The 27,037-nt window shown below is 50.6% G+C and overlaps 1 protein-coding gene across 6 annotated transcripts; it reads right to left on the reverse strand.

Moving 5' to 3' along the window:
- Positions 1-1,730: 1,730 nt before the first annotated feature.
- C13H1orf159 (chromosome 13 C1orf159 homolog) lies at positions 1,731-26,832 on the reverse strand. 6 transcript variants are annotated; one of them, XM_043485271.1, is made up of 11 exons: positions 26,729-26,832; positions 12,056-13,010; positions 10,747-10,853; positions 10,566-10,654; positions 8,998-9,073; positions 6,782-6,868; positions 6,407-6,472; positions 4,819-4,953; positions 4,158-4,183; positions 4,013-4,043; positions 1,731-2,921 (listed from the first exon to the last, which is right to left on the reverse strand). In XM_043485271.1, the coding sequence occupies exons 2-11, from the start codon at positions 12,124-12,126 to the stop codon at positions 2,824-2,826; spliced, it is 786 nt and encodes a 261-aa protein (XP_043341206.1). In that variant the 5' UTR covers positions 12,127-13,010; positions 26,729-26,832; the 3' UTR covers positions 1,731-2,823. The 6 variants fall into 6 exon arrangements, with proteins under 6 accessions (XP_043341206.1, XP_043341207.1, XP_043341208.1 ...); XM_043485272.1 differs by lacking the exon at positions 26,729-26,832 and adding an exon at positions 20,041-20,076; XM_043485273.1 differs by lacking the exon at positions 12,056-13,010 and having other exon boundaries at positions 26,729-26,781.
- Between the last annotated feature and the right edge of the window lie 205 nt (positions 26,833-27,037).

The raw sequence follows: 27,037 nt of genomic DNA on the forward strand, positions 1-27,037 counted from the left end.
GGGGTCTCAACATGGGTATAAACTCTGGTATCCCCAACAGGCCAGAGCCTGGGAGGCAGAGGCTTGGCTGCAGCAGGGGCTCTAGGGGGTGCACTTGAGCTTGGCCTCCACCCCACCCTCTGCACTCTGGCTCCTGACAAGCTCAGAGTTGCCCTCTGGCCACAGGGTGACTCCTCCGGTCTTGTCCCTCCCACCCCAGCAGTGAGCCAAGTTCCCAGTCGGCCTGGCCTTGGGGGCCAGCTCCTTCTGGGGCCTGGTGCCCAGGCCCCACCAGGGCCTCTGTTTTCATGACCCATCCTCAGGCTCTGCTCTGTGCTCCCACCTCCCAACTCTACAGCTGGTACTGCCTCTTGCTGACCTCTGACAGCTCTGGGTGCTTCTTTGGCACTGAGTGAACAGATGAGATGAATGAATGGACGAGCTGCAGCTGTGACCCCAGGGCCATGCCGACTGCCCAGCCCCACACCAAGCTCGCCTCCTAGGACGTGGGGCTCCTTGTGGTGGTTGACATGGTGGAGCACTAGGAGGGGACAGCTGCCCTACCTGCCTGCTTTGACCAGAAAAGAACCCAAAATTGGCCTTATCTTGCCTTTTTACACGAAGACATGGAGTCCAGGTGAGGAACAGGTGACAAACTGAGGAGGGGACTGTGCAGGGTCCCCAGCACAGACACCCTGTCCCTGCCAGCTGCCCCACCCCCACCTGCTTTCTGACCTAGATACCCATCAGAGTCATGTGCCCAAGAGTCCAGGGATGCCACCCCCCCAACTATCTGGGGGGCCTGAGACAGTCACACCCAGGCCCAGGGTGTCCAGCGGCAGAAGGGAAGCCAGCATGGCTGAGGGCCCAAGAGGCCAGGCTACAAGAGGCCTGGAAGGTCAGGGGCAGCATCTCAAGTGTGGGGCCGGAGGGCTGCAGGGTCAAATTCAGAGTTGAGTGTCGCTGCCAGGGGTGGAGCAAAGCTGAGGCTGGGGCTGCAGGGCCGGGAAAATTAGAGAAGAGGCGGCTCTGAGGTTCCCAGGGGAAGCCAAGGGTCATCTTGCATCCACAGGAACTCCATGGGAACCCCACAGCCCTTCAAGGCTGTCAGCTGCAGAGGCAGGTGGTTCCGGGCCACTGTCCCCAGAAGAGAGGGTGGAGCCTCCCCCAAGCCCTAGTAGGCTGACTCACTCCCACGTGCCCAGGTCCAGGGCCACAGACACCACCGCGGGGGTGCCCAATGGCTGCAAACCTCAGACCAGGTGGTCCAGGCTCTCTGCCCTGCCCCCGCTCTGTTCTGATTGGCTGGGATGCCTGGGATGAAACCACCAGTCGGCAAACATCCCCGTGCTTGCCAGCCCCTCCAAGGGTCACCCACCCATTCTCACCTCCCAAAGGTGACAGGTGATGCCGGCCTGCACCCTGTACCCATGTGTAACTTCCTCCTGGGGCTGTGAGCCAGGCACCACGGGTACCCCATGGTTGTCGTGTCTGCACAGGCACAGTCTCTTTACAGAAAAATCTCCCTAAGAGGCACCCACAAGCTTTCCTATCTCAGTCCTGACAACTGGGGGCCACTGGGATGTCCTACTTACACGAGGCCACTTGGGACAAGCCCCCTTCTCCCATGGCTAACATCCTCAGGGCTGGGGGCTGCCTGCAGGGTGGGGGTCTGGGTCCTTGTCGGGGGCTGCCCATCTCCCGTGAGAGGCTTCCTCCTTGCTGAGGAACAGGGAACCTTGGGGCAGTAAGAAAGGCCTGAGTGGTTTATTGACACTAATTTCAGGTGGCTGCCCCTCATGGCCACCAGCCAGTCATCCGTTCAATCCTGGTGACCGAGCTCATGTCCAGAAACTGCAAAGGCTCCAGTGGGAATCATGGTGCAGAAGGTGGGAGGCTGGCCACACAGGCCCTGCCTCGGGCGGCACAGACTCGGACCAGATCCCGAAGGAGGACACAGCAGTCCCAACAGAGATTCTGGGGAGGCCAGGCCACACTCCACCCTCACGCAGTGGGTGCCCCAACACTCCCGTCTCCTCGGGAACCTTGGCTAGTGCCTCAGGGTGGGGGCAGCCAGACAGGACTGCCGGTCAGCGAGGTCCTTGGGAGACTGGCGTGATGAGCCAGTCCAGGCTTCCAGGCAACAGTCACAGGTAAATGTGGCCCTGGGTGGACACGTCCCTGGGGGGCCTTGACCTCCAGCAGTTTCAGGCAAGTGTCCATCCCCAGGTGGATGAGGACCTGTAGCGCCTGGGGCCCAGGCAGGGCTCAGATGAGGGCAGCATGCCTCTTAGACTTCTGTACAAAATGTGTTTCTGCTTAAACACACACAGGAGTCAGCAGAAAGCCAAGCAACTCGGTCCTGCAGCTCCTGGGACTGGGCAGCAACGCAGCACAGCCTGTGGTGCCTGAGTCTGCAGCGGGCGGGTGGTCCCCAGGCCCATCCCACCTCCATGTGGACACAGCTGGAACCTCAAAGGCCTGGGCCTCACTGCTCTTAGACAGGATGCAGGGAATCTGCTCACCATGGGCTCCAGGGCGGAGGAGCACCCGGGGTCCTGCAGGCTGTCTCTCCCATGGGGCCCAGACCCCATGTGCCTGGCTCCCCACCTGGGCTCAGGGACAGAGGCTGCAGTGATGCCCCGGGTTGGTCACACTGAGTGCCAATTGTGGTGAGGAAGGCCTGCAGGTGGGCGGCTCCCCCTCTGCATATGTGGCTGGAATCAGACGAACCAAGCCAGGGCCGTGTCTGGGCCCATCCCGAGGCCTTGCTGGGCAGCACCCAGCCTTTGTGCATGGGGGCCCCTCCTCTGCGGTGCGTGGAGCTGTGGGTGGACCTTGGGGTCAGACGTTGCTCACCCGGGCCTCCACAGAGGAGACAGTGGTGGGGCCCACATCCCTGTCCAAGGGCCGCTCACGCCGGACGTAGCGCGGCTTCCGCACTGAAATAGAGTCAGAGACAGACGGGGTCAGAGCAGGGCCTGACATGGCAGGAGGGCAGCAGGCTTCCCTGGGGCTCACAGGAGTAGGGGTGGGCAGCCCCAGGGGAATGGGGGAGGAAGCCCACTGAGCTCCAACTCCTGGGAACCTGGAGCCCCTGGGCCAGGGCAAGGGTCTGGTTCTCCTGAAACACAAAGACACAAGTCGTGATGTGCTATAGGGTGGGCGGTGGCCCCCTGCAGTGTACGTGTCCTAAGGCCCAGAAGCTGGGGATGTGACCCACTTGGAGAAATGGTCTTGGCAGATGTGATTATCTGATGGGCCCTAAATCCAGCGACCAATGTCCTCATGAGGAGGAGGCAGAGAGCAGGAGACCCAGAGGGGAGAAGCCAGCAGAAGGTGGGGCAGTGGTCAGAGGGATGTGGCCACAAGCCCAGGGACACCTGCAACCCCAGAGGTCAGAAGAGGCAGGAGGGACCCACCCCAGAGCCTCTGGAAGGAGCAGCCCTGCCCACACCTGGAATTCTGACTTCCAGCCTCCGGGATTGTGAGAGAAGACACTTCTATCCTCTTGAGCCCCGAATTGCAGACTTTGTTATGGCCATCATGGGAGACAATGCAGGCGCCTGTGCTTGGACATAGCGCCAGTTGGGAGAAATGAGATGTGTGTTTTGCTGGACAGAGCAGATCTAGCCTTGATGGAGTAACTTCTCTGTCCCCCAAAGGAGGACGCCCCCACCTGTCCCCACTCCAGATCTCTGCACGGTGGCAGGAACAGTCTGGGGAGGAGGAAGGTGACACCTGCTCTGTGGCCTCTGGCTGCGACCTCTCTGCTCACGGCATCAACCGTGACACAGCTGACACGGGCAAACCAAAGTGCCCGTCACCCTGGAGGGGCCACGGGAGGGCCTGTGCCAGCCACCAGCTCCTGGCTCGGGCAGAGCTGGGTCCTGGAGAAGGGCAGAGGGTGGCAGAGGTGACTCTGGACCCATGTTGGGAACCCTTGACACTTTAAGCATCTGAGAAATAAAAGGGAAATTCTCACCAGAGACAAGGCACCCGATAGGACGCAGGGTAGGAGGAGCTGACGTACCTGAGGACTGAGGTGGGGGAATCATCACGGCCTTGAAAAGAGGAAAAGGCACAGTGAGAACTGTGGGCAGGACGACCACCAGCCCAGATGGACAAACACCCAGATGTACAGACACAGGGCCTCCGCCTGCCCATTGGGTACTTACGGCTTCGCCAGGCTGCAGGGCGGGAGCTGTAGGGAGAGCAGAGGTGTCACCTGGAGGCCACAGAGCTGCCTCAGCCTGGGAGGGGGGCGTGGCCCAAGGGAGCCTCAGCTTGGGGAGCCCTCAGCCTGTGATGCCTCAGCCTTGGGGGGCATAGCCTGGGGGAGCCTCAGCTTAGGAAGGGTCCCCTCAGCCTAAACAGGTATTGAAGGGCCATCAGCCTGGGCAGGGGTCCTCTCAGCCTAGGCAGGTGTCCGTGCATCCCTCAGCCTGGGGGTCCACAAGCCTGCAGCGGGTCCCCGGATCCAGGCTCACTCTAGTCCCCACTCCTGTGCCTGTGGGTGCCCTCAGCCTGCCCCTTCACTTGGGATGGTGTCCCCTCATCGCCCTGAATCAAGCCACCCCTTCCCCAGCATCCTGCCATCTCCATGGAGCAGACAAACCAGTCTGCAGAGTGTCTGCCACCATCACCCTTCACACTGAGATCCCATGACATCCACAGAGAGCATTCCTAGGACATGACCCCACTCCCCCATCCTGACACGAGAGCCACGTGACAACCCAGTCCCCTCCAGGCTGCCCAAGATGAGGCTTTGCCCCCAGACACCGGCATCTCGGCCCTGTCCCATGCTGTTCCCCTGGGACCCCTGGTAGGAAGGGGTACCTCTGTTTCTTCCATAGAAGACCTTGGGCAGCTTGCTGGCTCGCTTGAGGTAGAAGAATGCAGCCACGGAGAGGATGAGGCCCGAGCTGATGAGAAACGTCCCCAGGAAGAGGGAGGCAGCCACCTGAGGGCCCCCTGTGAGCAAGGTGAGGGCTGGCAGTGTGCACACCTGGGCCCCCACAGGGCCGAGGGTCCTGCATGCAGAGGGGTGGGCCTCCCCTGCTCTCAGCTGACTACCCAGGCATCAGCTGGGGAGTTCTCAGGGGGGTGGGCTGTCGAGAGGTCCAGTGTCCCCAGCCCAAGCTCCCCATCTCCTCGTCATCACTTGGCACCCACTCAGGGCCCCACAACTCTGGCACAAGGATGTACCCTGGCTTGCCTCACTGCAGCCTGTCGACTGTCACCTGGGTGGCCTTCCCAGCACCAGGACACCAGCCATCTCCACCTCCACAGGATCAGGACAGCCGGCAGACTGATGCCGAGCAGGGGGACTGCGTTCAGAAGCCTGTGGCAAATGCCCTTCTGACCCTGACATGTAGACAAGAGGCCAGCTATGGCCACACTGGAGCCTCAGGAGGGATGACTTCCAGCTAAACTGTCCTAGATTTGCCACAAAGGAAATGGGCTCAACACTAGACTACATGGGCCTTACCTACCACCCTCCGCTGCAGGGCCCAGCCCCATATCACAAGAGGTGGGGGCTGTCTGTGCCCACCTGCCCGAACACTGCTGTTCAGCCCACAAGAGCACAAGGCTACTTGCTTCCGGCTCTGAGACTCGTAGGGAAGGCCTGAATCCTTGGTGCAGGTCAACATGTCTTCTGCTGAAGGACCAGGGTCTGGAGGATCATAACCCCCATCACGACCCCAACACCTCAGAAGAGGAGGTGGCCTCAGTCATCCTCCTGAATCAACTGCAGGCCCAGGGCAAGTCCTGCTCCCTGACTGCAGTGGCCTCGGGTGGCCTGAGTACCATACCCCCATGGCCTGGCCACTCTGTGGCTCCGTGGGTGTCTCAGGTACGATGTGACGCCTGGCAGCAGGAGCAGACTGGGGCCCAGAGTGCCCAGGAGGTGGCTCCTGTGTCTGCCCTGAGGACCAGGTGGCATAGTGGGCCCTTCCCTCTGCCTACAGTGTCTGTAGTCTCCTCAGAGACCTACGTCCTAGAGGAGCCCCCAGGGACAGGGCTGCGGTTCCTCAGGATGCCCTCCCATCGTGGAATACCATACATCTTGGGCTCCCAGGGACTAGGGGGCTTGGAGGGGGGTGGATATGAGCAAGGCAAAAGGTTAAGACGTGCAGCCTGTTCAGAGGCATGTGATCGCCCATGCCAAGTGACCCCAGCCATGCCCACCATTTTGAATCAACCCCAGACCCTGACTTCAAAGCTGATAAAGCCTCCAGACCACAGGCTCTGCTCTGTGAGCAGGGCGGGGTCCTGTGCAGAGCTCTTGGCTGGGGTGGAGTCTGCCCTTGACTGTGGACATGGCCCTGCTGTGGCCAGCACGGGTGACTGGGTCTGTGCTGGAAACGGCTCTGATGGTGCCCTGCATCTCCCCAGAGCTGGTGTGGTGAGCTGAGAAACTTACCGACACTCTGCCGCCCAGGCATCCCTGTGCTCTTGTTCACGGGGAACTGTGCACCTCGGCCGGCGACTGTGGGGGAGCACAGTGGTCAGTGCTGGAGGACCCCCAGGGAGCCAGAGATGCAGCCCAAATGCAATTGTGGGCCGGAAATGAGAAAGGGAGGTGGCCATGGAGGCAGAGCAGCCCCTGCCCCACAGCCGCTCTGAGGGACATGAGGACTCAGGTAGGGGGCTCTGTGGGTGCCCACGGAGGGACAGTGGCTCAGGTGGGGGGACAACAACCCGGATCCCCGCGCTTTCCTCCAGAACTTGGAGGTGTGGCCCCCTGGTGAGAAGCAGGCAGGAGGATGGGGTGGGGAGGAGGGGTGGGAGGACATACGGCCTCTGCACTCGGAGCTGTTGTGGGTTCCGTTCCTGCACTGGATGCAGCTGACGCTCCCATCCTCAGCTGGGCGCCCATAGCAGCCTGTGCCGGGGGGACAGGGGATGCAGCTTGAAGCACAGCCATGCCAGCTGGCTGCCTTCAGGAAGCGCTATGCTTTGCGTTTGTAAAACTATGTTCATTCCAGAACACTAGTTCACCCATTCTGGAAGTTTGGATGGACCTCAGAAAAAGAAGCCCTTCCATAGGAACCACAGCCTGTCTTTTCTTGCCTGGGGATCCCCATGGGCCCCTTGCTGGACATCTCGGAAACGGCTTCTACAAGAATGGAATCTACAAGTATTAGGAATAGGCCATCATTTCTTGTAAGAACCAGGCTTCTCTTCTGAAGCAGGTGGACTCTTTTTCCTTCACTTGGCATTTCTTGGGAGGGGATGACTTCAGGGAGGCGTCTCAAGGAGGCCCAAGAATGTGGGGTCCTGGGCACAGACCTGTTGTCAAGGCAGCAATACTCTCGAGGGCTCCCTTGGCCAGCCCTAAGGTAACTGGGCTCCTTGGCAAAACTGCCAGGGTGGCTGAGCACGCGGAAGCCCTGGGCTGTGTGTGCAGGGCAGGACTAGCGACCAGACTTAAGGAGCAAAGGTTGACTTTATGGAGCCTTACAGTGCCCTGGAAAATAGCCTGGGCCTGGTTCACTGGCTCAACACCTTTCCCAGAGAGTGAGGAAGGTCACCGCCCAGAAGGGCCAGGAACCTGGGCACATGGGGACTCGGGAAGAGAGGAATTCACCCCAACCTAAAGATACTGAAGGTGAGGTCTGGAGGTGGGTCCTCGGCTTGGCTTCTTGGATTCGAGAGGCCTTCAGAAGTCCCATCTGAGAGTCCTTGTGAAAAGGCCAGCAAAGCAGACTTCAAAAAAGCCTACGTGGTCAATCACTGCTTTGGCTAAACTTCTTAAACAATCAGGCCCAATTTAAAGAGGACAGACTTATTTTTAAGACAATTTGTGTCACTGCGATTTTCTCTGGTAGAAAGGGGTAGCTGTAGAGAGAAGTGATCTTTCAGTAGCAGACTGGTCTGGCTGGTGGACAGCAGACTCCAGTCCTGCTCTTCAACCTTGAGGTCCAGCCCCCATAAACTAGACTGGATCCTAAAATCCCCATCTCCCCCAGAGTCTGGCTCTGACTCTCCAAACTAACGTTTCTGCCTTTCGCCCACCTCCTGACTTGGAATCACCAAGAACCAAAACTGCCTTTTCCCAAAGCACTGCAAACAGATGTGACCTTCAGGGCAGTCAACTCAACAGGTCATGGCAACCTTCTGCCATGCCAGCCTCCTGGAACATTCTGGAGAGACTCGGGCTGTGTCAAGGGTTTCCATGCTGCCCCCACCTGCTGCCCACATGCAGAGGCCTCACTGTGGATGGAGCCCACCCGCAACCCTCTTTCTGACGTGGTCTACGGGATAGCCTGTCCCAGGGCTAAGGGTCACTGCAACACAGGAGCCGGTGCTTGCCTGGTTCCATCTGCTTTCTTTCCCCTTTGCTGACTTCCTGTCCCACAACTTCTAACCCACATCTCTCCATGGCTACCAACTTGGCTTTCAGTATGTGACACTATCTGAAGGTAAAGTTTCAAGTGGGGACTGAAGGAAACTAGAATATGTCACCACATGGGCACAGCGATTGTTTTGAGGTGAGGCAATGAGAAAACAGCAGGTGCCAGAAGGCTGCTCTGACCTCCCTTTTCCTTCCTTCTGGGAAGGAAACAGGAAACAAACCCCATGAGAGCTGCCCCTTTCCCCCAACCAGCAGGAGATGGGGCTCAGGGGCCTTGTCGCCATCCCCCTCGATCCCCTTCAGCTGCCCCAGTGTCTCAGTCACTTGCCCACAATCACCTCTTCCTCAATCTAATGTGTTAGCACTGAGGTTCTGCCACTTGTTTGGGGCTTCATTTCCTCCTGAGTCACGTAAAACGTCACACACTTGTGTACTTTGCTGCTCCTATCTTAGGTCAGCTTGTCTCAACCCAGCTGAAACTCGCTGTGGGGTACAGGCAGTCTTGCCTGCCCCTACCACCCAGGATGAGGCCACTGTGTCCTCCTGGGGTTCTGCCCCCAACTCCAAGAATGAGGCCCCATCAACCCTGCTGCCTCTGCCCACACCCCAGCCCCTCCTTCCCCAGGCCACCTAGGCTGGTTCACACCAAAGCTCACCTGGGCCACACAGGCTAGTGCCTGGGCAGGTGGCGTTGATGTCCCCCGCATCCACACAGCACTCAGGCTGCTGACCCTAGAGGGGAGACAGCGGTGAGTTTCCAGGCCCTGTGGCCAGGTGGCGTGTGTGGGCCAGGCCCAGAGTGGTATCCACAGAGGGGCTCCCAGAGAGCTCACCCCTACACCCAGGGCCCAGCCTCTTGTAGTCAGCATCTGGGGACTGCACCTGCTGACCTACAGCGAGGTCAGGACACACGACCACACCGCACAGACCCTCCCTGGGACAGCACTTGCTGTCTGGCAAGCATTTGGAGACTGAATCAACAACTGAGGTGTCTGACTGGGACCTGCTGGGGCACTCTCCCCAGCACCCAGACTCCCAAGAGCAGGAAGGAGACTCCCCCGGGCTGACCCAGAGAGCCCGTCAGGGGTGCACTGGAGCAGCCTAGTGGGCAGGGATGGACCTCTCCTGCACTGCCCACTGCCCTCCCTGCCACCCTTTCTCAGGGGTCTCTTGGATCAGGGGCATAGTTGCCACCTCTCGCCTTGCGAGCTACAGGCAGGCACAGGGCAGGCATTTCAACCATGAAGTTATTAGTCGCCACTTGCAGCTGGTGGCTTTGCAAATCAAAAGATGAGGCTGCTAAGAAAGAAAGCACATGTGTTTCTGGACTGTGGTGACTCACGAAGATAAACCCAGGCTCCTGTGGCCTCCCTGGTGAGAGGCCTGGGTGGCTCTCATGATGTGTCTGCCCCTCACTCCCGACCAAACAGCTCACAGTCCTGGACGCCTCAGTGATACTCCTGCAATTCTACAGACACCCCCTGGGGGGATTCCAGCTTGGCCCCCACAGAGGAGAAGTTTGCCCCAGGCAGCACTTCAGGGGCAAACACGCCGGCCAGGCCCACATGCAGGAGTGGGTGCTTCATTCACAGACCAGATGGTTAGAGGTGCCTCGAGAGGGCGTTCCGGGCAGCTCTGCTCCGTGTTTACCCAGGTTTCCCAAGACCCGGCCAGTGACTGGCAAGAAGTGCCTAAGGGTGGCCAAGAAATGGAGGGCGCCATGGGGGCCAGGAAAGCCTGAGAAGGGAGGCTCAGCTGTCCTGTCCCACCCAACCCAGCTGAGGCAGAGCTGATGGTGGGAAGGCCCACCATCCTGGAGACAGGCAGCCAGATGTGTACAGACGTGGCCAGGCACCTCCAGGAACCACTGCTCAGCACACCTGTCACTGACTTGGTAGTCATGACCTGGCCGAGTTGAGCATATGGAGCGGGCATCTCTGTCCATCCCACTAGCTCTGGCCAGTGCCAGTGGGCAGCTCTGTGGAGACTCCATTTCAGCTCCAAGTAGAGGTCCAGCTGGGCAGAGGGAAAGGAGGGTCTAGCAGGCAGAGAGGAGCAGGGGCTCAGGGTAGGGCCATGTGTCAGTTGCCCACCCAGAGGCATAGGCCCCAACCCGACGGGGTGTACAGTCAGTGTCTCTGGGGCTGGGACAAGGGTGGCGCCCACAGGTGGAAGGGCGAGACCCCCTGGTGAACAGCCCGTGTGCCACATGACAGGTGCTTACCGCAGTTCCTGAGGATCTGCTAGCAACTTCCACCAGGAGGCCAGCCAGGAGGACGGCACGCTGAAGCGCCATGTCCCGGAGTGCAGGGTCTGTGAGAGAGAGGGGTGCTGTGTGGCCACAGGTGCCACCTGCCAGAGCAGGGCATGGTTGAGGGAGGCGGGCTGGGGCAGAGGACACTTACCTGGCCCTCTTGGACGTGGGCCGCAGACATTCAGGCCCTCGCCACCCTCGATCAGCAGTCGGGGGGTTGGTCTCTGGCTCCAGAGTGTCACGACCCTGGAGCCCAGCCTGCAAATCCAGGTGGACAGGTGAGGCCCCGCTGCTGGTCAAGCACAGCCAGACACATCTGGGCCTTGGCCTTGGGGCTCAGGGTCCGGCCAGACTTCCCTTCAGGAGCCCCCAGGGCTCGGCCCACCCGGATCAGGATCCAACAGACTCACTCCCTCCCGCTGGCTTTCCGCAGCCCGTGCACTGCGGCTTCCCAGGAGGGAGGCTGAACCTGAGAGGAGGGGTCAGGGGAGCTGGCCATTCTACCCGCCACTCCATCCTGTCCTTTTAAGACCCGCATTCAATTTCCAGCATTTCCACCCAGAGACAGAACTGTCCGGCGGTGGGTGTGCCTCTGAAGGGCCAGGCTGGTCAGAGGAACACAAGCTGCCCACCTGCTGTCATCACAGAAGGGCAGGTGAACAACCTCCAGCTGGGGCGACAGCACAGGGAGCCCTGGGCAAGACCTTCTGGCGGGCGGTGGGTCCAGAGAGCAGACAGACGAAATAGGACCACCGGCCTCAAGTAAACTTCCTAACACGGAAACCACTCGAGACGAGACAGCACAGGTGATTTACTGCTCACGCTGCCACATCTCTAGAGTAACTAGGGAAACACACTAGCCTGCACGACCCTGGAAGTAAACGTTAGCTGGATTTTTAACCAATTTCTTCAAGGTGGGAACCACAATTATAATCTGCCCCAAACACACAAAAGTCACTTCTAAAAAGACTTTTCTCTTAATAAAAACAGCTGTCGGAGGAAGCTGAGCATGAGGAAGACGAGCTCAGGTTCAAGGGAGGGTGTATCCCAAAGAGAGCACTTGGGCCTGGGGGATGACAAGCGGCTCCGTCCACTGGCCCAGGGCCCAGGGGTCCCAGGTTGGGGTCTGTCCTGTTGCTCATTCTGTGCTGGGTTCAGTCCAGGCTGATGGACCAGATGGTGCTCCCCCAGTCTGGAGTCAAGTACCTCCGTTAAAAACACCAGCTCTTCCCTGGGGCACTGGCCCCTTGCTAGGATGTGAAGTCCCCTCAGTTGCAACTACTGGTGTCACACACACTGCCACCTTTGATTCAGGAATCAGCTCAGCTGACACCTCCATCTGCTTCTTAACAGACACCACTGACAGTGTGCACACCATGCTGCCCCTCCTCAGACCCCACCACTACACGTCGACTGTGTCTCCTGCAATTTCAGGGGAAAGGACCACACCATCCACGCACCTTGGTTTGGGCTCCTGCCCATCAGCACGGCCATAGGGATCTTTGAATTCCTCTGTACTTTGCCCTCTCATGACTCAGTGGCATCCACCGTGAGGACACTTCCCCTGCCCACTGCCTGCCAATGGCCACATGGCTATTTCTGCATTTTGGCTAACGCTGCCGGGGACACTCTTGGGCCTGTTCCTGCATGGTCACTTGCCTTCCTTCTTCTTGGGTCAACATCTGGAAGCACTGGGTCAAGGTAACTCTGGGAAGCTAATGCCCAGCTGTTATCCACCATGGCCCCACATGCAGCCCCCGCAGCTCCGAGCACCTCACCTGTTCCGGCCACACCAGGTCGTGATCACACACTGGCAGGTGGGCGGCGGTTCTCCTCTGTTCCCATCTGTGCTTCTGCAACTAGATATGGTCAGCACCTCTGTCCTGCTTGTGGGCCACTCACACACCTTACATCTCTTGTGATGAGTCTATTCATATCTCTGGGCCACAGTGTTCGGCTGAGTTGTCTTTCTATTATTACGTGCTAGCTCTTCACATGTCCTTTGCCAGGTATGTGTACTGCAGACATTTCTCCCATTCTGTGACTTTCTTTTCATTTTCTTATGGGTCTCTTTAGAAGAACAAATGTTTCATTTTCATAAAATTAACTGCATCCATTTTTTCTCTAATGGTTCTTGCTTTTTTCCATCCTAAGCAGTTTTTCAGATTTCTTAGCATCTTCTACATAAATAATCATGTCCTATGCAAATAAATGCAGCTTTACTTCTTTACTTTTCCTAGAGGCTTGTTTCAGGGCACAGCATTTGGTCTATGTTAGAGAACATGCACTTGAAGGAATCTGTGTTTTGCTTCTGATGGGTGTGGCTCTATAAACAACACTCAGGTCAAGATTCCAGGAACACTGTTCAGACCCTCTATGTCTTCACTGATTTCTTTAGGTCTTTTGTTCTAACAACTGGTGAGAGAAAGATGTTAAAATTGCCTATGATTGTGGAATTGCTTATTACTTCCTTTATTGGGTGCATTTGTAACTGATATGTTTTTCTGACGAAACAACCTCTTTATCACTAGAATTTTCCGGTTCTCTTTGCTAATACTCATCTTGAACCGACTTTACTGATATCAGTACAGCCACTCCAGCCATCTTATGCTATTTGTATACTTACACATTTTGCATCCACTTATTTTCAGCTTGTGATTTTTATATTTAAAGTGAATCTCCCATAGACAGCATGTCATAGGGTCTTGCTTATTACTCATTCTTATCATTTCTAACTTTTAACTGGAGAGTTTAGTCACTAATAATTAATGTAAATATCACTGTGGTTAGACTTAGGTCTACCATTTTATTATTTGTTTTCTACTTGTTCCTCTGTCTTAATACATAAAAGATTATTTTTTTTAGAACAGTTTTGGGTTCACCGCCCAACTAAGCAGGAAGGAAGAGAGTTTCATACACCTGCTGCCCCCACACAAGCAGAGCCTCTCCCACTATTAACATCCTGCCCCAGAGAAGTACTCTGATGAACCTACACGGGCACATCACTCTTGCCTCAAGTCAATGTTTACAACAGGATCACTTTTGATGTTGGGCTTTGGCAAGTGTATAATGACACTGTGGTTGGGTTTAAGGCTACTGTTTTATTTGTTTTCTGCTTGTCTTTGCAGTGTTTTACTTCTCTTTCCTGCTTTCTTTTATATTATTTGAATTTTTTTTAAGTTCCCTTTCAATTTATCTTCTAGTTCTTTAGTTATGGTTCTCTGCATTATTTCATGGTTGTTGCTCTGACCCTGTTTCACAGCCTGCTTAGAACACTGCAGCACGACATGTCAAGGCAGAACCTGCAGGTCTGTGAACCTTCATGTGATGGCCATCATGCACATTTCACCTGCATGCATTACAAACTCAAGACACGTTCTGATTTTTTTCTTTAAATACATATTCCACGTTTTTTTTTTGGGCGGGGAGTCATGTGGCATGCAGGATCTTAGTTATCCGATCTGGCATTGAGTCAGTGCTCCCTACATAGGCAGTGTGGAATTGTAAATCACTGGACCACTAGGGAGTCCCTAAATACATACTTTAAAGAAGACGTTTCCCCAGCTATTTACTCTTTTTGATGCTCGTCACTCGCTCATAAAGATCTGAGTTTCACTCTCACAGCATTTACCTTCAGCCAGGAAAAACTTCCTTTAGCATTTCTGACAGTACACAAATGATGGCAACAAATTCTATCTGCTTTCCTTTTTCTGAAAATATCTGTATTTAGCACATGCTGCTGGGAGGTTGACTATCTTTCTTCCAGCACTCCACTGGCCTTCTGATGATAAGTTCCTAGTGTTTGCAGCACTGTGTGTATGTAATCTGTTGTTTTTCTCTGGCTGCTTTCAAGATTTTTAAAGTGAATCTTAAAGTGTTCAGTAACGTAAAAATGATGTGCCCAGGTGTGGTTTTAGTCATATTCACCCGGTTTGAGACTCCCTGAGCTTCTTTAATCTGTAAATCTACGTTTTTCACCATATTGGGAGAGTCTGTTCTTCAAGCACTTCTCCTACCCCACCGGGCCTCTTGCCTCCCCTCTGGGCTCCACAGTCACCGTGCATTTCACACACTTCTCACTGCCCTGTGAGTCTCTAAGGCTCCTCTTGCTTTCCCCCATCACTTCCCCAGTTTGTCTCCAGACCAGATGATTTCTACTCATCTGTCTTTGAAGTCTATGACTACATCTTGTCCTTTCCAGTCTATTATGCCCATTCACTGAATGTTTTATTTGAAGTGTCATATTTTTCAATTCTAAAATTTCCATTTGGCTGGTTTTAAAAAACATTTTCTACCCCTCTGCTGAGATTTCCTATGTTTTTGTTCACTAGGAGTGTATTTTCCTTTGCGTCACTGAACACAGTTACCCCGTTGGCTTTGAAGTGCTTGTCTAATCACCCAACACCTGAGTCATCACATGATGACAGTCTGTTGATTGTATTTTCCCTTGAGGATGGTTCACAGCACCCCGGCTCTTTGTATGTGGAGTAACTTTGGACTGCAAAGACTCTGCAATCTGTTATGTTGTAGAGACTCTGAATTCAATTATATTTCTCTGAAGAGAGGAATGGTTTTGATTTGGTGGTAGTGGTTTAGTCGCTAAGTCGTGTCTGACTCTTGCGACCCCATGGACTGTAGCCTGCCAGCCTCCTCTGTTTGTGGGATTTTCCAGGCAAGAATACTGGAGTGGGTTGCCATTTCCTTCTCCAGGGAATCTTCCCGACCTAGGAATCAAGCCCGGGTCTCCTGCAGTGCAGGCTGATTCTTTACAGAGCTACAAGGGCAGCAAGGGAATAGAGTTTATGGTTATGATTTAGCAGGGAATTAATTACATTAGATTCAAAAAGGAAACTGTCACCATCAATGTTGTGATAAGCAGTGGCCTCACTCTTGGTTGAGGTGGCTTCCCACCTGCCCTGTGTGTGCCTGGTTCAGGGCTTGGCCAGAAATCGGAGCAGAATTTATTTGCAGAATTCCTTTTTTGGGAATTCTCTTACTCTGCAGCAGCTCCATCTGCCCAGCTCCTCCCCCTGTCCAACAAGGAAGAGCACGGTCTTTCCACCAGAGTTCTAACCACCCCACACCACCGCTGCAACTGCACTGCCCTCAAAGTTAAGAGGTACAAACAGGAAACATACTCTGGGCCCGCCACTTCCTCTAAGTTTAAGCTGCCCTCAGAACCTGCCTGCAGTGTCCCTTCTCAGGTGTCCTCAGGCAGCTGCTTCCCGTAGCTTGTTCTTGGTTGATAACTGCCACCTGAGGGGGAGTTGCTTTGTTGGAGATAATTATTCTACCCTGGGAACAACTAACTGCACTGCATGGTTTTTTTATTCAAAAACCCAATGGTAGGCACAGAGGCTGTTTCCGATGTGCTGCCCCTGGTCAGCAGCAGGGCACATGGACAGAACTGCCGGGCCACGATGGTCTTGTCTCCACTGGGCAAGAGTCAGCCCCAGGAAAACAAACGGGGGATGGACACCCAAACACTATTCTTGTTTAAGAGTGTGAATCCAGTTGCAAAAAGATTAATTTAAAATAGGAAGTTACACTGAACATTACTTTAGTAGCCCCTTTCATCTCTAAACATTCCCAAAAGGATGATCAAATTAATCATCTGAAGTTTATTCTCCTATGATATGTATTTTCACACCTTAGAGGTTTGTCACAGACTCTTTTTGCTGCAGATCCTGGATCTCCAAGGGATGTGAACCGGCTCACTGTGTAACCACAGCAAGAACAGCAATCATACAGCACCTGCTGTGTGCCAAGCACCACTCTGAGTTCTTCACTCATATTAACCCATTTGACCCTCCCAACAATGCCTACAATAGACTGCTTTTAAAGAGGGGAAAACGGGTTTGCACATGACCACATGGCCAGTACATGGCAGGGTGAGGACCAGCCAGGCCTGGTACCAGAACATCTATCTTCCCACCACACTGAACTGGGGTCCAAAGGTTTCTCCTGAAGCCAGTGGGCACTGCTTGTTTTACAATGTTCAACTAATACATTTAGCATGTCTGGCCAAGTATGGTGCAGTTCTACAGAAATTCTCTCTTTTTTATTTTGGCTGCACAGAGAGACTTGTAGAATTTTAATTCCCTGACCAAGGATCGATCCCAGGCCCTTGGCAATGGAGCACAGAGTCTTAGCCACTGGACTCAGAAATTCTCCATGTAGTAAACAAGCGCATCTGAGACTTTAAAAATTAAATATAATACACCCCTATTTTTAAAGAATATTAGCTAAAGTAAAGATTAAATTTGTGTTGTAGAATTTTCTAGCACAAGAAGTTATACATGCCTCCAAGAGTACAAGAAGTAGAAGGTGGTCACTACGACCCTCTGTATACAGATCTCACATTGTTTGTGAAGTACAGGATTAATTTTTAAGGTAGACTCTAACAAATTAAACCTCTACAGGAATCCCTAAAAAAGTAACATAAAAGGGTAGAACTAAAAAGTCAGTAAAGATCAAACAAAATTTTTTAAAACTTGGATTCACCAAATAAAAGGCAGGAAAGGAGGAATAGAGAAACAGATGGAAAAACAGAAATCAAACATGAAGGTGGTAGACTTAAACCCAAACACTCTAATAATCGTACTAAATGTAAATGGACTAAATACTCCATCAAAAAGTAGAGATTAACACTACTAACCATTAGGGAAATGCAGCAAATATACTACTACACAACCATGAGGATGGCTGCTATCAAAAAAACCCAGAAAAAAATGAATGTGGAGAAGTTTCCACCACCTTTTCTGTTGCTGGGGAAAATGTTAAGTGCTGCAGCTGTTGTAGAAAAGGGCAGGGCAGTTTCTCAAATAAAACACAGAATTACCATATGATCCAGCAATTACACTTGTGACTATACACTCAAAAGAATAAAAAACAGGGTCTTTAAGAGACGTTTGTACACTGGTGTCCACAGCAGCATTATTCACAATGGCCACACACACACACAAAGGGTGGAAACAACCCAGATATCCATCAATGAATGAAGGAACAAAATGTGGCCCATCCACACAATGGAATATTATTCAGCCTTATACAGGAGGAAATTCTGACATGTGCTATAACATGGGTGACATAATAAACAGTGAAATCAGCCAGTCACTAGAGGACAAATAATGTATGATTCCACTTATATGAGGTCACCAGGGTCATCAAATCCATAGAGACAAAAAGTAGGAGGGTGGGTGCCAGGGGCTGGGCAAGAGGGATGGGAGTTAGTGTTTAATGGGGATAGAGTTTCAATTTGGGAAGATGGAAAGTTCTAGAGGCAGATGGTGGTAAGTGTTGTACAATATCATAAAAATTCTTAACGTTATAGGCTACAGACTTTAAAATGGTTAAAATGGTAAATTTCATATTATGTATATTTTACTGCAATAAAATGTCTAGAAAAAATGAAAATATATAATACATATAAGGTGCCTCATAAATGATAGTTATTAAAGTTATTTTTTTAAATAGAGACTGTCAGATTGAATAAAAAAGCAAGACCAAATGATATGTGCTTTGTAAGAAACAAGTTTGACTCTTATATAGATATACATAAATAATATGCATAACATACATATTTAGAAAACATGAATTTTTGCCTAACTGAAAAAATTATGACAGTTTGATTCCACTTGTTTAAATTAGTATGAATAGATTGCTAGGTTTCTAATTTTAAAAATAGATATGCGACAAGTAACAAAGGTTTGCTGTACAGAGTGGGGAACTATTGTCAATATCTTGTAATAACCTACAATGGAAAATATAAAAAATAATATATGTGTTTATGTATAACTCAATCACACAAAAAAAGAATTCTACATTTTGAAATTTTGTAATGTTTATCTTTTTGCCAGTTTTTCTAAATGTCCTATGGACATCTAATAATGTATGAGATACAAAATTTTAAATATTTTATGTAGGATATAAGGTTAATATAAATTAATATAAGTAGAAATCCATTATATTTAAATTATTAATGACATCATTCAAGATGCTCCTATTTTTATTTTTTCTGCACTTGATAAAATATTCTCAGAGAAATATTAATATGTCTCACCATGATTATATATTTTTCTTTTCCCTTATATTTCTTCTGATTTTTACTTTATGTATCTTTGTTTCTTTGTTGTTACATGTCAAATGGTTTTATGATGTCTATCTTCTCTGTGAACTGTTCTTTTTATCATTAAAAATATTCATCTTTGTTTCATTTAAAAATAAATAAAATTTAAAAAGAAGCAAATATTTAAAAAAAGAAACAAGTCTGAAACATAAAGACACAGAATATTGAAAGCACAAGATGTAAAAGATAGCCTATACAATTACTGAGCATAAAACACTCATGCCAATGTACTGATACCAGACAAAGCAGACTTCAAGAAGATAACTGCCTTAGAGAAAAGAGGGACCTTTCACAACAATAACACCGTAAATTCATCAAGAAGATAAATCAATCTTCTTGTATTGATTTGTATGTTCTCACTAAAACCTTCCAAATACATGAAATTGACAGAACTAAAAGGAAAAAGACAGATCCACAACAGTGATCAGAAACTTTAATATCCTTCTTTTAATAACTGATTGGGTGAGTAGACAGAGAAAAAAAGGATATATCAACTGACTCAACTTAACTCACAAGTATAGAATATGACACTCAACAAAAGTGTATTACACATTCTTAAGTGCAAACAAAATATTCACTAACAGACCATATGGTAGACCATAAGACAAGTGTCAACAAATTCAAAGGGTAAAAATCATACAGAATATATTCTCTGACTAAATGTCATTATATTAGAAATCAATAACAAAAGATACTCAGAAAATCTCCAAATATTCATAAATGAAACAACAGACTTCTAAATTATTCATGGATCAAACACAAGAAAATGTCAAGTATTTTTAACAAAAAGATAAAGTGCAACCTATCAGATTTTGTGTAAGAAATGAGCAGTGCTTAGAAAGAAATTTGTGGTTTTTAATGCCTATATAAGAAAAGCGACTGAACTGAACTGATAAGAAAAGACAAGTATAAAATCATTGATCTATGCTTTCATCTAAGAAGACAGAAAAAGAGTGAATTAAACCATATGAGGCAGATGAAGGGAAATAACAAGAGTGGAAATGAATGAAACAAAAAATGAACAAAAATTAGAGAAAGTAAGCCAAGTCAAAAGTTGGTTCTTTGAAGCAAATTATCTACATAGAAATTAAAAAGCAGGCAGGCATCACTACAAATACTACAAACCTGGTGGGACCATCAGTCAATATTATAAACAACTTTACACCAATATATTCAACAACCTAGAGGAAATGACCAAATTTATTTAAATATACAAATTAACAAAAATGACACAAGATGAAGAAGAAAATCTGAACAATCTTAAATACATTAAAGAAAGTGGGAGCTTTTCTGGTGGTCCAGTGGTTAAGAACTTACCTTGCAATGCAAGGGACACTGGTTCGATCCTTGGTCTGGGAAGAGCCCACATGCTGCAGAGCAATTGAGCCCATGCACCGCAACTCCTGGGCCTGCACGCCTAGAGCCCATGCTCTGCAACAAGAGAAGCCACCGCACTGAGAAGCCCTTGCTCTACAATGACACAGTAGCCACCGCTTGCCACAACGAGAGAAAGCCCATGAGCAGCAACAAAGGCCGAGCACAGCCAAAAATAAATAAATTTTCTTTTAAAGAAACTGAATTAATAACATTAAAACTTCCCACAAAAAAAAGCAATGAACCCAGATGGCTTTAATGGTGAAGTCTATCAAAAAATCAAGGAAGAATTAATGCCTATACTATACAAAGCCCTTCAGAAAGCAGAGGGGAAGGCATCTGTTCCAACCTGGTTATAAGCCCAGCAAGCAGGACTCGGAACCAGACCAGCAAAACCAGACAGAAATCCAGACAAGAACATCACAAGGGATAAAAAGCAGACTAACATCCCTCATGAACACAGACCCCCAAACTCTTAACAAAACATTAGCAAACTGCATGCCTGCATTCAGCAAATACTGAAAGGTGACAAAACACGAACAAGTTTCTTTCAGGAACATAAGATTGACTTTACGTCAAAACCAGTAATCAACCACTTTAACAGAATAAAGGGGTTCTACTAAATGAACCATTTTAGCAGATGCAAAACAAGCATTTGACAAAATTTCACGCCCATTCATAACAACACTCAATAAACTGAAAACAGAAGGAGATATCCTCAGCATCCCCAAACAACCCACAGCTAATGACAGGCTGACCGAGATGAGGCTGAGGAAACTCAGCCTCTGCAGGGCTAGTCAACACTGCCCTGGGGCTCAAGCCAGAGCGGTAACGACAGAAAACAAAGCAGAAGCCACAAGGATTAGAAACAGGAGAGATCCTGCCTCTGTGCTTGCAGCATGATTGTTCATATGGGAAATACTAGGAAATTTTAAAAACCTACTATGATTTGTAGGTGAATTCAGCTATGTTCCAAGAATATAAAGTGAAAATGCAAAATCAACTGTTATTTCTATACACTGGCAACAAGTGATCGGAAAATGAAACTTAAATAAATATTAATATCATTCACAACAGCATCCAAAAACAATCTATTGGTGGGAATAAATGTAATAAAAAATGTGTAAACAAACAAACAAACAAAAATGTGTAAGAGCTGTACACAGAAAACTACAAAATACTGCTGAGAGAAGTTCAAGATCCAAATAATGGAAAGATATACTATAATGGTATATATATATATATCAGCACAAACACACACACACATATATGTGTGATATCTCCATTAACCCATGTGAAAGAACTAGAAGACTCAATATTGGGTTTTTTTTTTCTTTTTTTTTCTTTTTTTTTTTTCAATATTGTTAAGATTAACTTCTCCCCAAATTGATCCAATATTTTATACAATCCCAAACAAAATTACAGCAGGCTCTTTTTGAGGAACTGTCACAAAATAGTGTGAACTGATGAACAGACATTAGTGTAACAGATACTGACCCTCACAAAAAGTCAAATGATTTGTGACAAGGTGCCAAAGTAATTCAATGGGGAAAGGAAAATTTTTTCAACAAATGGTGCTGGACGGCTGGTTACTCACATGGAATAAAAAGTGAACCTAGGACTTCCTTGGTGGTCCTGTGGTTAAAAATCCACCTGCCAATGCAGGAGACACAGGTTCAATCTCTGGTCCCAGCATCACACTACGGAGCCTGCACTCTAGAGCCCACAAGCCACAACTACTGAAGCTTGCAGCCCCTAGAGCCTGTGCTCCAGCACTGCAATGAGAAACTCGCACACCCCACTTGCCACAACTAGAGAAAGCCTGCGCAAAAATGAAAACCTACTGCAGCCAAAAAAAGTGAAACCAGATTCACAGCATATGAAAAATTAATTAGATATGGCTCACAGACCACCTGATGTGAAGAGCCAACTCACTGGAAAAGACCCTGATGCTGGGAAAGATTGAAGGCAGGAGGAGAAAGGGACCACAGAGGAGAAGATGGTTGGGTGGCATCACTGACTCAATGAACCTAAGTTTGAGCAAGCTCTGGGAGATGGTAAAGGACAGGAAGGCCTGGTTTGCTGCAGTCTGACTGGGTTTTGCAGTCGCAAAGAGTCGGACACAACTGAGCAACACAGACCTAAACACAAAACTGAATCTATTAACTTTCTACAATAAATTACAGATTATCTTTGTGACTTTTGGTTGTGTGCATGCATGCTCAGTCGCTTCAGTTGTGTCCGACTCTGTGTGACCCTATGGACTACAGCCTGCCAGGCTCCTCTGTCCATGGGATTCTCCAGGCAAGAATACTGGAGTGGGTTGCCATGCTCTCCTCCAAGGGATCTTCCCGACCTAAGGATCGCACCCATGTCTCTTCTGTCTACCTGCATCGGCAGGCAGGTTCTTTACCATGAGCACCACCTAGTAAGCCCATGATTTTTGGTTAGGCAAAGATTTTTAAATAGAACACAGAAAGCATGAACCAAAAAAGAAAAACAACTGATAAAATGAACTTCAACAATATTAAACACTTTTGCTCATTAAAATACACCATTATGGTGTATATAGTCTATGCATTTGCCAAAACCCACAGAAAGTTATAACATAGCATATACTTTAATATACGCAAAAAAATCTACAACACCCACCAGGGATGTCAGGACGGAAAGCAGACTGTGACCACCGAATCTAACTGTATCACAACATATGACACTAACACACAGGAGGGGAGATGAGAGAGTGTTTAGAAAACACTCTTTAGAAATTGTTAAGACCAATGATAAGAAACAGACTATAAAACATGGTACTCAAGCTGATAATTTTGTTCCTCAAGGTGGGGAGATATATTGGTGAACAATTCTGAAACTGCTTTCTAAATGCACTGGGGTGGGACAAATAACAAAATGACGGCAATGGTGGTGAGAAGGTTACACATAAGCACTTTTGTTACAGATCACAGGTTACAGACACACAGGTGAACAGGTATATACTTACCTATCTGCTAAGAGGCCTACAAGCAATGACACCCCAGCAGCAATGCCCACAAACCACTGCCTGGTTCCTGGTCTCTAAATCCCACTCTCCAATGAAATGAACTAGCACTCCTTGGAGAACTGTGGCAGGAACACTACGAGAGGAAGAGAAGCTGGAGTGGATGGCAGTGTGAGAAAGGGAAGAAGTTCTTAAAAGTAGGATCTGGGGGTTGATGATGTCCTGGTGGTTAAGGCTGGAACAGGTGAGCAGCTAGACAAACAGCACGGAGCTGGGTCCCCTCCAGAGTGCAGACACACACCCACAAGTCCGTCCTCCTCATGGAATTCCAGACCACACGGTGGGTTTTCCCTGAGCTTAGCTCCCACCCCCAGCAGGGTGGGCTGCCTCCCTGAGTGGCTGCCAAAGAGACCGGAGAACAGGACAAGGAGCAATCCTCCTTGGCAGACACCACCTGAGCCAGGTGACCAGGCTGACAGCCCCCGTGATGTCGTACAAATGTCAGCTGCCCTGATGTGATGTGACAAGAGGGCCACCTCACTTCTGGGGTCCTCTTTCCAAAAACCCACAACCCCTGTCCAACCAGGAGAAAACACAGCAAACCCCAAACCAGGGACATGCTACAAACACCAGAGGAGTCCTCCTCATAGCTGTCAAGGCCATGAAAAGGTAGGATCCTGGATGGGATCCAGGGCAGAAAGAGGACCCTGGGGCAGCATGTGACCTGAAGCCTAGAGTGCCGGGAACAGTAACAGAGCACTGTCCTGTTTTAGCTTCCACAAATGTGCCTCAGTTTGCAACTTTTCTGTAAATCTAAAACTACTCCAAAAGATTTTAAGTTAATTTTTAAAAGACACCATTAATAATGTGAATAGACAAGTTCAAACAATGGAAGGTAATATCTATCTATCTGTATTAAACCCCAGTGTCCTGCATTATAGGCAGATTCTTTACCAACTGAGCCAGGGCTTCCCAGGTAGCAGTAGTGGTAAATAATCCATCTGCCAATGCAGGAAACATAAGAACTGTGGGTTCAATCCCTGAGGTGGGAAGATCCCCCAGAGTAGGAAATGGCAAGCTGATCCAGTATTCTTGCCTGGGAAATCCCATGGATGGAGGAACCTGGCAGGCTACAGTCTGTGAGATCGTACACACACACACACACACACACACACACACACACGTCTCGGCTTGTATCCAGAGACCTAAAGGACCTGCTCAGATGCCTTGAGTGGGCGCCACAGGCCCAGCATCAATGTTCAAGCACATGCAAATGGAAGACAAAAGCAAACACCTCTCTGCCCACCAGGCCCACACGGCAGTCTCATGCCCACAGAACACACATGGAAGAATGTGCACAACTCTGTCACCCAAGGCAATGTCAGGAACCCACCCAAGTGCCCTCCAGGGACGGGCATCATGCTGAGAACAACCAAGGCCACTCCACAGACCACAAGGTCTAACACGGCACCACAAAGGAAAGTGGCAGAAGTCAGAAATGTGCCTGCTTCTGGGAGGCGGGTCTGGGAAGGCTTAGGAAGTCTCAGTTAGTCCAGGGCAGCATAGACAAGATGCTGCTCCTCACAGAAGCTCCTCCCTCTGGTCTGGGAGGCCAAAGATCCAGGTGCTGGCAGATCTGGGTTTGGTGAGGCCCTTTCTGGACTGCAGAAGGCTTCCTTCTCAAGATCCTCCAGGCCCTTCCTTGGTGTGCGTGCAATTGTGTTCCTCCTGTTGCTAGGGTATTGATCCCCCATGGGCCCCACCTCACCCTGAGCACGCCCAAGGGCCCAGCTGTAGACACCATCACATAGGGGTCAGGGCTTCCACCTGACAATCCAGAGGACACAACACGAGGGAGCTTTAGGGATGACAGAAGCGTCCTCTATCACCATGATGTGCCGGCTACACAGCTGTATACACTTCTCAAAACTGGTCAAAGCGTATCTATGCACTTCACTTATGTGAATTATATTTAATCATGAACTGAATAATTGCAATTCATTTTCAGTTTTGAAAATCTTAGCCAAAAACCTAAGGAATTGGGTACAAAAACTTCTTCAAGGTTAATTAAAAATTGGGTGAGAATTTAAATTGTACCATGTTTTCTTTCACAATTCATTTTTCCTTAGAGGAACTGGTTTCAAGGAAGAAGTCACTGTGATTTCTGAACAAATAACACTTAAGGTATCCGGGGGGAATTATTCTGGTCCATCAACTTCCTGATGCAGGGAAAAGCTGAGGTCAAGAGGAGAAGGGGGCAACAGAGGATGAGATGGTTGGATAGCATCACTGACTTAATGGACATGTGTTTGAGCAAACTCAGGGAGATAGTGATGGACAGAGAAGCCTGGTGTGCTGCAGTTCATGGCGTTACAAACAGTCGGATACGACTGAGCTACTGAACAACAACAACAACAATCAACTGGGGTTGGGTGCTGGCCAGAAAACCACACGAATGCCTTTCCAACAGGAGGCCCTGCCCGGGGGTTCATGATGGGAACGCACGCTTCGCCAACCTTCCCGGCGGCTGTGGCTGGAGAGCGGAGAGGGGCAGGGGGCCAACCGTTTGAAAGTTCACGTTGCTGATTTTGCTTTTGCTTCTCCCGCTGGATCTCCAGATCCTCAGTGAGGCCACCGCTCGTCAGCTTCTCAGCAAGCAAAGGGCGCCGAGGCGGAACGTGGACAGAATGAGAACACAGACTCCTCGTTCACATGCTGCGCGTTCCGAAAATCCCCCCGCGCTCATGGAGGATATCAGCGCAGTTATCGATCTGACTGCTATACAGAAAACACTCCAGGCTGCTGACACGCTCTGTGGCCTCAGCAGCGCCGAGACGGTGCTGCCGGAGGACCCCTGGAGACTTGCTGGAGGAGGTTCTTGGTCTTGGGGACGCAGGATTCTCAGTGATGCGGTGACCAGAGGGCGTTCTTCAAGTGAATTACCGGACAAATCACAGCTTACCTCGCGGAACTGGGCAATGCAGGAGAGCCGGCAGCGCCCTCGGGGTGCCGGTGACCCCTCGAGGCGCGGCCGCTCCGCCTTTGGGAGGAGCGCCCGGGGCGGGGTGGGGCGCGCATGTGCCAGGAGAAACTTTCCGGAAAACCCGGGTTTTATTTCCTCCGAGGAGCTGGTGAGATCACTGTGGCGGTTCAGATTCCGGCTAACACAGACCTGTGGGGGTGCTGGGAGGAGCGCAGGACGGGACCCTGCGCTACCCCCGGCGCCGCAGGGGCCCGGGAACAGGACAAAAGGGTGGCCACCTGGGCGCTCGGGCATCTCCGAAGAGCGCGTTACCGCGAACGCGGCGCCTTGAAACGCTGTGAGACGCGCGTCCGAACCCCGGTATCAAATAAACGGAAAATAAGCGTCAATTAAATCGCCTGATGACGACGCACACAGACCCCGCTGAGCCACAGTGGACACTTTAGGGGCGATAAACTCACTCTCTGGCCCTCCCGCGCGGCGGAGGCGTCCGGAGCCGGTGACGGGGGCGGGGGCCGCGGAGAAGCAGAGTGGCCGTACCCCGCGCCCCCGCCCCACCGTGCCACTGAAGCCTTGCCGGGGGGCCGCACCCTGAGGGCCGCCCCAGCCCCTGGCCCGCCCCCGCGCGCCCGCCCCCCCGGCCCCTCACTCACCCCCGCGCCCTTCGAGTTCCTCTTTCGTAACCCCCGCCCTCCAGGCGGTCGCGTTGTGCCCCCTGGGACTTGTAGTCTCTCCGCCACCCGAGCCAAAGCACCAGGGAGCGTGGCTCCCAGCCCAAAACTACACCTCCCGGCGGTCCACGCTATAACCTGCCGGGTCAAGTGGGTGACAGCCCAGAGTTCTCGCGAGATCTAAAGGTGCGCGCAGAGCTACCTGGGAAATGTAGTCTAGGGCCCTGATCAATTCAGTTCAGTTCGGTTCAGTTGCTCAGTCGTGTCCGACTCTTTGCGACCCCCATGGAC

The sequence above is a fragment of the Cervus canadensis genome, chromosome 13 (genome assembly GCF_019320065.1).
Source record: "Cervus canadensis isolate Bull #8, Minnesota chromosome 13, ASM1932006v1, whole genome shotgun sequence".
NCBI lineage: Eukaryota > Metazoa > Chordata > Mammalia > Artiodactyla > Cervidae > Cervus > Cervus canadensis.